At 32.0% G+C, this 14517-nt stretch overlaps 1 protein-coding gene across 1 annotated transcript in view; it reads left to right on the top strand.

Moving 5' to 3' along the window:
* Window positions 1-14517, top strand: part of ACTR10 (actin related protein 10 homolog) — a 27847-nt gene that overhangs the window by 8028 nt on the left and 5302 nt on the right. Inside the window, exons 5-12 of the mRNA XM_011385007.2 lie at window positions 3526-3633; window positions 5362-5429; window positions 5680-5759; window positions 6942-6977; window positions 9831-9910; window positions 9985-10058; window positions 13159-13240; window positions 14150-14351. Coding sequence (XP_011383309.1) covers window positions 3526-3633; window positions 5362-5429; window positions 5680-5759; window positions 6942-6977; window positions 9831-9910; window positions 9985-10058; window positions 13159-13240; window positions 14150-14351 — 730 coding nt within the window. The remainder of the gene's footprint in view (window positions 1-3525; window positions 3634-5361; window positions 5430-5679; window positions 5760-6941; window positions 6978-9830; window positions 9911-9984; window positions 10059-13158; window positions 13241-14149; window positions 14352-14517) is intronic.

The following is a 14517-nucleotide window of genomic DNA, read 5'->3' as shown; positions in this document are numbered from 1 at the left end:
AAAAATTTCTGCTTTAGGATTTTTCAGCAAGAGAAACTAGAAGATTGTATAACATGTGTATAGTACAAAAAATTAAGCACATATAAATTTATTTTTCATATATTCTACTGAACTCAAAATATATCAGAAATCACAATGTCCTTAAGAGATAAGGGCAGTTAATATATCTGAGTTATAGTTTAATAAGACAGAGAAACAAGTTACATATCCTCCAGTATATACTGATATCATAGATTTAGAAATTTGGTTTGTATTAGGGAGAACACAAAATAAAACGAGAAGTTGTTTCAGCTCTTATCTGAATAAAATAGATGGTTCTCTATATTTATACTTAGAGTTTTAGTTGTGTTTGTGTATCCTTATCTCATATATGACTAGAATACCTGCTATATCTACTTAGATAGGGGAAATATAGCCATTATTTTATTTGCCATTTGGTTATGATAGACTTTCATTTTTTAATTGACTAATTATCTGATATTCGGATTGTCACCAGATCTGGCAAATTCTCACCAAAAAATGTCACACAAAGCTAAAAAAATTTTGTAGTTCTTCAATTTAATTTTAACTGCTATGTAAAATGTTTTAAAAATATAGTTCATAGTACAAACTTTGTGAATAAAGACAAGAATTCTTTTTCTGTATGTTCTGTATTTTTATTTTGATATAACGGCATCTCTTTATTAAGTTTAGCATTTTTCTCCAAATCTGTTTCTGAACCTCTTTTTTTTCCCCAGCTTTATTGAAATATAGATAATTGGTTGCTCATATTTACATTGTACAATTCAATCAGTTTTTCCTAATTATAGTTGGCATACAATAATATATTAGTTTCAGTTGTACAGCATAGTGATTAGAGATCCATATAACTCGCAAAGTGGTCACCCCACTAAATCCAGTACCCCTCCTCCCTCTTACATATTTATTACAACATTGTTAACTTTTTCTTATGCTGCACTTTATATCTCCATGACTATTTTGTAACTATCCATTTGTGCTTCTTAATCCCTTTGCCCTTTTTTGCCGTCCGCCCAACCTTCCTCCCATCAAGTAGCCCTCAAAATAGTCTCTGTATTTATGAATTGATTTCCATTTTTGCTATTGTTATTATTGTTGTTGTTGATTTTGATTTTTAGATTCCACATGTATGTGAAACCCTGCGATATTTATCTTTATCTATCTGACTTATTTCATTCAGTGCTAGGTCCATGAAGGTAATATCTTTTTCCATCCCCTAGGTCCATGAAGGTAATATCTTTTTCCATCCCCTTCCTTTTAGTCTGTTTATATCTTTTAATCTGAAGTGAGTCTCTCATAGGCAGCATTTGTAGGGGTCTTTTTTCTTATCTATTCAGCCACTCTGTCTTTTGGTTGGAGCACTTAATTCTTTTCCATTTGAGGTACTTGTTGATAGGAATTTAGTTATTACCATTCTTTATTCATATTTTCGATCCTTGTTTTTCTTCTTAAAGAAGTCCCTCCAACATTTCCTGTAATTCTGGTTTGGTGTTGATAAATTCCTTTAGCTTATTTTTGTCTGGGACGCTCTTTATCTGTCCTTCGACTCTAAATGATAGCTTTGCTGGATAAAGTATTCTTGGTTGTAGATCCTGGGTTTTCATCATGTTGAATATTTTGTGCCAGGCCCTTCTATTCTGCATAGTTTCTTTTGAGAAAACAGCTTCCAGTCTTAGGGATGCTCCCTTGTAGGTAACTAACTGCTTTTCTCTTTTAAGATTTAACCTTCGGCATTTTAATTATGATGAGTCTTGATGTAGGCCTCTTTGGGTTCATCTTTTTTGGGACTCTCTTTTGAGCTTCCTGGGGTTGTATGTCTATTTCCTTCACTAGGTTAGGGAAGTTTTCCGTCATTATTTCTTCAAATAGCTTTTCAACTTCTTGTTTTCCTTCAGGTACCCCTATGACATGAATCTTTTTACATTTAATTGTGTCCCATAGGATCCTTAAATAGTTATTATAGTCTTGGCTTCTTTTTTCTTGCCATTCTGATTGATTGTCCTTGGCTTCCTCATTCTCTATATCGGTGGTTTGATCCTCTTCTTTACCCACTCTGTTTATTCCTTCTAATATATCTTCATCTCAGATAATGTGTTCTTCATTTCCGACCAGTTCCCTTTCATAATTTCCATTTCCATTTTTATGTTGTTAAAGTTCTCACTGAGTTCATCTACACTTCGTCTTAAGTTCATTGAGCATGTTCATAACCAGTGTTTTGAACTCTGCATCTATTAGATTGCTTGACTCCATTATTCCTGGATCTCTGTTCTATTCTCTCTTATGGTTTCTGCTTCTTTGTCTTCCCATTTTGGCTGCCTTTTTGTGTCTTTTTCTGTGTACTAAGCAAAGCTCCTGAGTCTCCTGGTCTTATTAGCATGGCTTTGTGTAGTATGTGTCCTGTGGCACAGTCCTGAGAGGGGTTCAGCGCAGGCCAAGTTTAGCCCCAGCTTGTGCCCCTCCAGGGCCACCTGTTAAGAGTCAGCAAACAATCCACAGATGCTGTACTTATTGTTGCCTGAAGAAACCACTCCAGAAACTGGGCCAGCTGCCATCAGTGTGAGTCTTGGTGCTGCTCAGCAAGGAGCACCTGACTTGCTGAGGACACAACTGTATGTGGCTTTGGTGGGACCACGAGTTGGGGAAGATGGAGCTTTAGGGAAACCTCTAGTCAGAGTGACCTCTGTTACCCAGTTTGATGACGTCTCAACGATGGCAGTGCTGTGTCTGCACATGGGGGTGGGGAAGGCTCAACAGAGGACCAGTGCATACCGCCGGCACTTCTGCCCAGGAGAGAGCTTTGCCTCTGGCCCACACTCTGACAACTCATTGTCCCCCTGTAAGTCCCTGGTGCTCCGTCGTGTAGCCGACCCAGCACTGGTGCGCAGAGCAAGCAGGTCTGTCACTGTGAAAGTCTGCTCACAGACATGTCCCTGTCTGTAGCTGCCGACTGCTGCTGCCACAGCCTCTGTCTCACTCAGCTACTTGGGACTGGGCAGTGTCATGTCTTCGCCCGTCCTACGTCTTACTGTTGGAAGTTGATTATTTCTCTCTCTGGTTGTAATGCTTCTGTTCATCTAGATTCCAGGCTACTTTGCTTGCTCCTTGCTCCGTGTTTCTGTCACAATTTTGATTTGGTTGCCAGAGGGATGAACAAAGCCTCTATCATCTACGCCATCCCCCCGACCTCGCTTTAGACTTCTTCTTTCATCCCTTTCAGTTTTCTCTCCAAAAGAGAGAGAACAAGAATTAATAAAAATGTTTCATAATTGTCATTTTGGTTAAAACAATTCAGAGAATTTAAAGACTGTTGTTATTTATTACAATATATTTTAATTATGTGTAAATTCAAATCAACGAATTAGTTCTTAATTTAATGTGATGAAACGGTTGACTAGGTATCATAATATAAATAAATATAATGTTTCTGTGAATTTTTTCAAATATATTTGAAATGTGAGGGAAACACCCTCAACTACTGACACTCATTCTAGTTTTGTTGTTTTCTAGGTTCCCTCTGTCTTGCTTGCTCCAAGTCATCTGATGGCTCTTCTGACTCTTGGGATAAACTCTGCCATGGTCCTGGATTGTGGATATAGGGAAAGCCTGGTGTTACCTGTATCTTTTTTGTGAAGCAGCTAATTTTGCAATTTTTACTCTTTAAGATAATTAGGCTTATTACCAATGGTTTTTTATTGCATCAGTCTATTTTGGATTACTATGTACAAATATGAATTACCATGTGGAAAAAATTTACAGAATTGTAAGACTTAAATTTATTTTTTATGGAAATTATTATTACAACTTAGTTCCAGTATATACTTCAGGGATCAGACCATGAATATTATGTTCAGTTTTTAAGAGGAACATCAGCTAATTAAGGCATGTCAAAGAGTTGACTAGAAAGTCAAGTTCTAAGAAAAGATCTTATGGAGAGTAGAGAAACAGAAATGAGAAAGTTAAATCAAGAAAAATTAAAACTTAATAGTGACGTGTAATCTGTCTTTAGACAGCTTGCTGTGGGATATTGAATACATATTTTTTCTGTCTCCAGAGGCTGTCATGGAGGCAAAATGGCATAGGGGTTATGAGTTTGGGTTTTGGAATCAAATACACACATAAGTGTAAATTTCAGCTGTGCTTCTTACTAGTATTATGCTGCTTGAGTAGGATAATCTCTTTGGGCCTCAGTTTCCTCATCTATAAAATGGGAATTATAATAATTTCCCCTCATAGGGGTGTTGGGTGACTTGAGTGAGGTAATGTTTATAAAGTGTTTTTACCAAAGGACTTGGCACATAGTAACTTGCTCAGTAAGAATTATTGACTATACATTGGTACATTCCTTGCTATTAGAAGCATTTAAGCACAGTATAGGTAAATATATCTCAAATATTACAGTAGGCATTGCTACATTGAAAAGGAGGTCAAAATACGTAAATGAAAGACTCTTGGAATTTTGAGATCTATATGTATAGTGGAAGAAATACTTATGGGAAGGAAATCAAGACTCATTGGCTCCTAAGGAACTAAATTAGGCCATAGCTTTTTAAATATAAAGTATTTTGTGTAAGTCTTGTAACCACTGCAATGTAAGTATTACTATATAAATGAGAAGATTGAAAGTTTGGATAGATAGTTGACCCAAGGTCATATAACCAAGGTATATACCCATATTTGTCTCCAAAGCCTATGCTTTTACTAGTATACTTTTTTCCTTGTCATAAATGTACCTACAGAACATCAGCAAAAATAATATATAAAAAAGGTAGCAAACTCACAGAACAGTATCGTGCACTATCCTGTCAGCTATGTCTAATAGAAATACAGTGTGAGATATGTGTAATTAAAATTTTTTCTAAGCTACAATTTTAAAAAATGCAAATAAGATGAACTTTGTATATTTTATTTAACCTAATATATTCAAAATATTATTTGAATATACAATCAGTATAAAAATTGTAATCTGATATTTTATAGGGGCTTTTTTTGTACTAAGTCTTCTAAATTTGATGTGAAGTTTATTCTTATAGCACATCTGAATTCAGACTAGCCACATTTCAGGTGCTCAATAGCCACATGTGGTCAGTGGCTACTTTATTGGACACCCCAGCACTAACTAATGAATTGTGTGTGTGTGTGTGTGTGTGTGTGTGTGTGTGTGTGTGTGTGTGTGTTTAACTTTTTTTTTTTGGAGTAGAGTATGGAAAAAGACTATTTCTCTGTAACTTTTGAAAATAAGAAGTAAGAATTTTCTGATTTAGAACAGTAATGCAGAAGGTAAGGAAAATAACAAGGAAACCACTTTTATCTCCTAAAATAGTAATACCCTTGACTACACTATAGATTTATGAAGGAATCCCAGTACTGAATTGTTGGGGAGCACTCCCCCTAGGAGGAAAAGCTCTTCACAGGTGAGTTTCTTGGAATTTAGCACATTTGCTTTACTTGTGTCACAAAAACATGCAATTTTCTGACAGTGATCAATAAAGGATTTGTAACATGGACATTTAACGTTATTCCATTCAACAGTATCTTTTAGTGTATTCATCTTTTAAGGATAAAACTACTTAAAGCATCAAAGTACATTAGGTAGTAAAAGTATTAAATAAGAAAAAGATGTTATTTATAGTATTTTAATTCCAGTAAATTTTTTCCCTTCAGGGAGTTGGAAACTCAACTATTGGAACAATGTACTGTTGACACAAGCGCTGCTAAAGAACAAAGCCTTCCCTCTGTGATGGGTAAAGTCATTTAAAACTATTGTAAGAGTTTGCATTCCCTTTTCATTCTTCAACTCACATTTTTAAACCCTATTGCATAGTTATTCTCTTTTCCCCCACATCTCTCTGACGACATTGCTCTAATTATAACTTATTGAACTCTTAATCACCAAATCTAGTAGTTTAATCTTTTCTAGAACTTTTGACATTGTGGATTATCATGTGCTCTTGACATATCTCTTCTCTTGGCTTTCAGGTATACTGTTGATTCTCAAATGTATCATTGGGCCTGACTCTTCTAAACATGATATTCTGTTTCCAACTGGTTATTAGATATAAACTAGGCATATCTCTAAGCAACTCAAACTTAAGACTTTCCAAAGTGAACACATTATCTCTTCTTCCAAATTCATTTCAGCAACTTATTCTTAAGTTTCTGTCTTTCTTGATGCAAATTATTTCATATAAATCAATCAGAATATGTTTATATGTTTAACAATGGGTTAAAAATTCTGAGTTTGGGAGATTTTGTACTTAGGTTAGAAAATTTGTTTCCGAGTCTTATTTGGAAAACAAGATTTTTAGCAACAAAATCATGTATCCAAACATCCATCTTCCAAAAATTGTTGTTACCAAAGATTCTTAATATAGATTTCTTTGAATAGGTACTTTCTCACTCATTATTTAAAATGTCACCTTTACCTCGAAGGAGAAAATTAAAAGTCTGCATATGATCCTTTAAAAATATGTATTAAGTTACCATGTTATTGACAGTTATTTATTATCACAGGAAAGATAAACAAACTTGAAACTTCACTTTTTGCAAAAAAAAAATAATAAGTCATGTTTAAGCCCTACATTTCTAAGTACCACGAGATAACTACCTGTTATGGTAGAAAAGGTAATTTCTATCTAATACCAGTTATTCTACTATATTTTTAAGATCTCTTGTTTTTATCAAATTATGAATATGTGACATCCTATAGCACTTTGTACACATCTGGCTTAAACTTCTGTGCTTTGGCTGGACTCCGAATGATGAATTTTCTTCTCTAAAAGCAAATTTAATTTTTCTGTTTGGCTTTAAAAAAAATTATAGCACTTACAGTTTTAAAAATTTTGCTGAAATGGAAATGTGAATGCAATTTAAGAAACTTTTTTCTTATTAAAGTTATATAGTTCTAAATAAAATTTCTGTTTTAGGTTCAATTCCAGAAGGTGTCTTAGAGGACATTAAAGGTAAACTAAGTTCCTATTTATGTCCCTTCCATCCTTGGTTTGGGGGCATGTGTTTAAAAATATTTACACAAGTATAAAATATATTAAATTCATAATGTAATATCCTGAAATATTTAACATATAGGCTATGGAATAATATAAATAAAATTTTAAGTTTTCTTCAGATTTATGTAAGCTTTTGGCTTTATTTACAATGTGTTATTGAAGAAACTTCTCAATTGCAGATATGGTATATAGGGTTAATAGGGAATTAGTAGTTTCCACAGTATGAAATAACAGTTAAATTGCTTAAGAAAGCCACTAGTTTTTTTTGTGTAGTTTTTTTACTCTGGCTTTGAAAATCCATTTTTATAAGGTCAGTCATTTTATTGACTTCAGAAATTCTACATTTGGAGCCAAAGTATATTGGATTCATTTTAATAAGATATATTACTTGTCCTTTGCTAGAGTGCATTTTTGATTCACTAAAAGGAAAAGCATTTAAAATATAATTCAGTGTTCCAGTATTTTGATTCACTAAAAGGAAAAGCATTTAAAATATAATTCAGTGTTCTCCAATACTGAGAGTGTTATGTAAAATTAATATTCTAGAATATTTAATAGAGAATTAGACAGTAATGGATTTTAGAGTTAAATGGACCTTGGAGATAATCTGGTATAGTTGGGGCCCTGAAATATGAAATGATTTGTTTAGTGTCTCACAAAAGGTAGAGTTAGAGCTAGGACTGCAAAATAGCTCTTGCTATTTTGTATATTGTATGGCTTACTTATACAGTATAATTACCTAAAATTTCTTCAATTATTAAAGAGTTTTGTACATGCTTACTGCAGTATCTCAAATAATACAGAAATATCTCAGGTTAAATAATAGGTTCCCTTCCCTTTTTCCAGTGCTGTCCCCCGTGATATAACAATTGTTAACTATTCGGAGTGTTTTTTTCCTTATAGCTTCTTACTTGTGAAAAGATGTTTAACTTTCCCATTTGTCAGGGAAACACATCATATTGGTAAAAATTTGAAATATGGACACCCAGCGTTTGTGAGATTGTGGGAAGATAAATATATATTACTATTAGTAAGGACCGAAGATTAATCTTTAAGAAAGCAATCTAGTATATTTATTAAAATTGAAAGTGTGCATCCCAACTAAGAGGGGAATGTTGAATGAAATTTGATAACTTCATAATAAGGAATACTGTGTAACTATTAGAGAGAAGGGGCTAGTTGTATTGATTTGAAAGGTCCGTAAGCAGTAACAGAAAAAGTATATTATTGAATAATATGTACATTAGAAACCCATTTCTATTAAAACAAATATGCAACATGCCTCTTCTCACACATTATGTTACTTATGTAATTACCTAAGTTTTTAAAAATTATTTTTAAATTCTTAAGTATAATTTATCTATTCTTGGATTTTTAATTCAGTGAATGAATTTGATTTCTATAACCCATTTCCCATTTGCCCTGAGAATGCTCTCTGGCAGTACTTGGCTGCAGCGTTTATCCCAAAATAACTCAGAGATTACAGTCCTAACCTTACCCCTAAAGTTTGCCACGAAATATCTTGCTTTTATTATTATTATCACATCACTCTAGTATATTGATAGTCTTTGAAAACAAATGATGCAAACAAATGATAGCAAGAAGATCCAGAGAGAAACTTGATATTTTTGTGTAGAATGATGTTTTCCACTTTGTGTCATTCCGTGCCTTTGAAATTTACCACACACACAAAAAATTATTAAATATTGATAATTGCATAATTTCTGTTACATTAGGATTAAAGACAAGTTCTGTTTAGAAATAACTCCAAGAACAGTTTTTATATTTTATTTTCACATTGAAAACCAGTCAGATTTGCTGCAAAGATTGTGTTCGTGTAAATTAAATTAACTCTGGCAGCGAGCTGCACTTTTTTTTCTAAATGGGAAATAGGTTAAAGAAGGGCACCTTCTTCTGCCAAGTATATAATATCTTGTAGGCTAGGCATTTAACTTACTTATATAGTTCAAAGGACTTGAATAAAATATAAAATATGTAAGTAACTCGAGCACCTTGCTTACTATCTAGAATATTAGCATATTGTAGATTCTTAAATATATTTTGAATTAGTGAATAAAAATAACTAATATATAAATATATATTTAACTAACATGCTTTGTAAGTAATTAAGTCATAAGATTTTGTGCATTGAACATCAATTTTGTCTCTACTTAAAAAATGTTTTATTCCTTATTTCTGAAAATAATTTGAAACAGCTTGTAAAAGGTGCTTTGCAATAGAAATAATCTTTAAAAGAATAAATATTCAAAGTGCAAAACAAAAAAAAGGTGATAATAGTAGAAGGAAAGTGATGGTATTGGGGTATGCCAAGAGGGAAAATATAATCATGCCAAAAACCATAAACTAAGGAGAGCAAAATTTAGTTGGTTTTCACTAATCAAGATTTTAAAAAAAGAATCAGAGATTGATATGTAAGATTGAGATAGAGATATAAGTCAATCTTATTAAAAAAAAGTTCTCTTTAGTTAGAATAATTACATTTTTATATGCTAAAATTTATTTTTATTATGGTATACTTTATATAAGGAATATCAAGAAAAATAGTTTCCTGAGAAGTGGTTTTCTAAGAAATGTGGTTTTATGGAAGATGAACACGCAACATGTCATAACTCCTTGGTGAATGAAAAAGTTGTTTTATTCATGAATAAATTCTGATAATCTAATTTAAAACAAGGATAGTTTATAAAATTTGAATGAATGGGTGATTAGCATGCTCACTTGAATAATATTGTTTTAACATTAACTCAGTCACAAACCATAACTAAGCCTCCTTTTCTTTCCTTTAAGTGCGCACTTGCTTTGTAAGTGATCTGAAGCGTGGACTAAAAATCCAAGCAGCAAAATTTAATATTGATGGGAATACTGAGGTAAGTAAAAATAAATGTATAGTTTTTTTCAGAGGTACACTTGTATACTTATGCTCTTAATATTTATATTTCAGCGTCCCTCACCACCACCAAATGTTGACTACCCGTTAGATGGAGAGAAGATTTTACATGTCCTTGGATCAATCAGGTTAGACCTTAATTTTTATGAGCAAAATAATGAAATAAAATAAATTTTTGGTCTTTTAAAAAATATTTGTGTAATCCTTCAATATTATTAGTAACAATTATGTTTTTCATTTAACCTCGTCATTCATGATTAATTTCATTATTCAATTTTTAATTTTATAAAACTTTAAAAATTATTCTTATTCATCAGAGTAGCTCAGAATTAATTTAATTTATGAAACTAACCATTTTTTGAGGTGGAGAATAAATTAGGATACTTTAAAAGAGTGTTCAGCAGACTTTTTCCGTAAAGAGACAAATGATGAATAGCTTAGGCTGTGGGCCATGTGGTCTCTGTTGCAACTACTCAGCTCTTCAGTTAGAGTGCAAAATTAGCTATAGATAATATGTAGATAAGTGAGCCTGGCTCCAGTGAGCTTTTGTTCCAGTAAAACTTTATTTGCAAAAACAATGGGCTGGATTTGGCTTGAAGGGCGTAGTTTGCTGAATTCTGTTTTAAAACATTGTCAGAAAGATTGCATTCTTCCAAATATACTGAATCTTTACAACCAGTTAGTAGTAATTTACCTTTTCATTATTTATTTGATTATTCTAAATGATAATGCAGTTTAAGTTGTTCTTCAGGACTTACAGAATTATATTGGCAACAATATAATTTTTGTTTATATCCAAACTATAAAATTTGTGTTATAAAAGTTCCATCTGTAAAATATTAGATCAGAAGATACACAGAAAAGAATTATTATGCAAATATTGAAGATCCTATTAGATTTTGAGATAATTAACATAGAGGTTGAGATATTAAGATATGAAAAGATGAACATAAATATACAGATAAAGATGGTAGGTTGGGAGAGCAAAAAGTGAGAAAGTAACTTTTTTTGGTAGTGACTTTTTATCATTTTATCTCACATAAGTTATATTCGCTAAATTAATACTTAAATTTTTTTCCTGATTGTTTAATAGAGCCTAGAAGAAATTAAGTGTGTAAGGAAATTCAACTAACATGGCACCTTTTTAGTTACATAATAATAGAGAAGTACATTGAGAATAAAAAAGCCACTATGTCTCACTTTCCAAACCCAATTTACAATTGTTTGCTAACATATTTTTCCTACCCAAAAAAATCTAGTTTCATTGAAACCTTCTAATTAGATACAGTTCAATTTAGTAGTAAATCAGAAGGTCCATTTAAAAGAAAGAACCATTTTTTAAAAATCATATACTAAACATTTTATTTTAATTTAAAATTTATAAATAAGTATTTATTTGCCAGATTTCTTTCCAAGACCCCTTCTTTAAGGATAAGTCTGCTTCTAGAGTTCTAAGTTAAATTTATATAAAAAAGTAATTCATGATTTATGATTTCCAGGGTTTTTTTTTTTAAATACAGTGAGAACTTAGTTATTTGTGAATTACTCTTGGTACAGAATCCCTCTAGATATTTTCTTCTAGATTTTTACAGTTGTATTAAACATATAAACAGACCTTACAATTATTTTGTCTTTCTAAAGCATTCAACACAGTTCACATAGAAAACACAACTTATTTTCAACCCTAATCTTTTCTTGGTTAAGTAGTAATTGTTAAATTACATAATTTCAATATCAAATCAACCACTAATAAAAGATTTGGAAAAAGAACATTGATCCTTAGTTACCATTTAACTCACCTGGAAGAAGCAGAAGCAAGCAAGCGTAGCAGCAAGTAGATGACTAGCCATGAATGTTCAAAGAAATACAGACTTCGGTATACTTTACTGATGAAATGGAGAAAGTTAGCAAGTAAGTTGAGTCTCATGAAGAGAATTTTATGTTTTGAAAAAGATTCAAAAAATTTAAATAGGATGCATGTGTGATTCCAACTTTTTTAATAATAGTGTTTATATATCCATATGTATAGTTACTTTTGCATTGCATTGATCAGGATTCAGTTTGGGTACCAGTTGCACAAACATGAAAATAGTGGCTTCAACAGGATAGAAATTTGTGTCTCATTTAAGAGGAGTTTGTAGTAAGATAGTCCAGAGGTGGTATGACAGCTCCTATTATAGACCCAAACATTTTTCTAGCTATCATCTTTGGGGTATAACCCTGTTCCTTGAGGTCCAGTGTGGTTGCTAGAGTTACAGCTACGATTACATCTGTTTTTCAAGGTAGTTGTCCTAGAAAGGGAAAGAAAAGGTGCTTCCTCTTCTTTTTAAGGAAACTTTTTAGAAGTTCCACATACCGTTTCTGCCTCTATCTTATTGTCTGGTACTTAGGTATGTCTATCTGCAAAGGAGGCTGATAAATAGAGTTTCAACCGGAGTGAGGCATTGTATCTACCTTAAACATGGAGTTCTTTTTTTTATTTTCAAATAATTATAGATTCACAGGAAGTTGCAAAGATAAAAGAGAGAGATCCCATGTATTCTTCACCCACTGTCTCCCAGTGGCTACATAACTATAGTACAGTATTAAAACCAATAAATCGGCATTGGTGTAATGTATAGTTCTGCTTAATTTTATCACAGGTAGATTTTTGTAATCACTGCCACTACAGTAAAGATATAGAACTATTTCACTGCTACAAAGATTTTCCTTATGTAAAAATAAGTTTCCTTTAATTTGAGAACAAACAAAAATGGAAAATGGGTATTTTATTAGGCAACTAATAATGTTTGCCATGTATAGTTTTTAAAAACAAAGAAATTATTTTGGGGAGAGGAATGTTGTTTGTGTTTAAATCTGTTGTATTACTACTGATCTGCTTGTTGAATCTTACTGACTTTTACAGAATTCTTATTTTCTGTTATTAGGTTTAAGGAGATATAACTGGACAAAATATATGTAAATCTATACATATTATAATAATAATTGTAGCTAATACTTAGGGAGTGCTTCCTATGTGCCAGACACTGTTTTATTAACTCATTGAATTCTCACTTCAACACCTGTAAGGCAGGTACTATTATTCTCTTTATTTACAAATGCAAACATGTGTTTTAATAATTATTCTACATTAACATAATACTTAAAATATGTCCATAGAAGTAATGGTATATTCTTCATCATATTATGTGATGCCAACAAAGCACTCTCTGCTTTTAATCTCATCAGAGATTCAGTTGTGGAAATTCTTTTTGAACAAGATAACGAAGAGAAATCAGTGGCCACTTTAATATTGGATTCCCTTATGCAGGTATTTTTATTTTGTAAAATGTTTAAATTTATGATTATAGCCCTTTAGAGAAAGTTTTTAAATGTTATTTTCTGTATTTTTATTTTAGCCATTGGTTACATTTTTTAGCTTTTAAATTTTATAGTTAGTATTACTTTGGCACTAAGATATGGTATCTACAGCATTTAAAACTAGGAGTAATAAGTACTATGGACATATCATGCATTTTTTCCATAGCAATGATACCAGATTTTAATTTTATACCTAATGTCGTTTGTAGTTTCATCAGATGCAGGTTTGTGTAGTATTGAATTTTAAATTCCATTGGGTATATGATAACATGTCTCTTTTGTTTAATGACTGTGGAATTATAGAGCTCCTTGGAAGATAGGGCTCCCCTCAGAGACTTTTCTGAAAAACGTAACATCAGTGAAGGACTTTAACATTCCTAATTCTTAGAACTGATGTGGAAACATAATTTTTCTAAGAATGTTATCTTCCCACTTGACAACTGTTCTGGATATAATACTATGAGGATAGCACCTTAGAAAAATTAAGTTTCCACGCTTTCCTCACTGAAAAAAGTATAAAAAGTTATTTCTTCTTATGTTGTTTGCTCAACTTAGTCATTCCATCCTGAAAATGAGAATACTCACATACTATCTCCATATGCCCTGTGGAATTTAAAATTCTGTACTATTAGATTTTAAAATCTTAAAGTTATATGAGTATCTGGCAATATTATCATGGTGGTTATATTTACTTCATGAAAAATTCCCTTGGTAAAGACACCTTGCAGTGGCCCCTTTTGTAATACAAATGATCACCTATTCAATTTGTAATGCGTAAGCTGTATATTTTCTTAAACCTAGTCAAGCATTATTTATACAGTTGTGGATAAATCCTTTTTTTCTTTCTCTTTAATAACAGTGCCCAATAGACACCAGGAAGCAACTAGCAGAGAACTTGGTAGTCATAGGTGGCACATCTATGTTGCCAGGATTTCTCCACAGATTACTTGCAGAAATAAGATATTTGGTAGAAAAACCAAAATATAGAAAAGCACTTGGCACCAAGACATTCCGAATTCATACTCCACCTGCAAAGGCTAATTGTGTGGCCTGGTTGGGAGGTAAGAATTTAGTTTTTAAAATTTAATGATTATATAGTAATTGGTTCCTGAATGGTGTAACTAATGGATATATTAGAATAGATGATTCAGTGTTCAAAATTGCCCACTTAATAAATAGAACTATTAACTTTCTTTGATCATTGACTTTTCCTTAAATTATTTTTCA

This window comes from Pteropus vampyrus, unplaced genomic scaffold (genome assembly GCF_000151845.1).
Source record: "Pteropus vampyrus isolate Shadow unplaced genomic scaffold, Pvam_2.0 Scaffold15, whole genome shotgun sequence".
In the NCBI taxonomy this organism is placed as follows: domain Eukaryota; kingdom Metazoa; phylum Chordata; class Mammalia; order Chiroptera; family Pteropodidae; genus Pteropus; species Pteropus vampyrus.
Note: the sequence above shows the minus strand (reverse complement) of the source record. Positions and strands in the feature narration are given on the sequence as shown.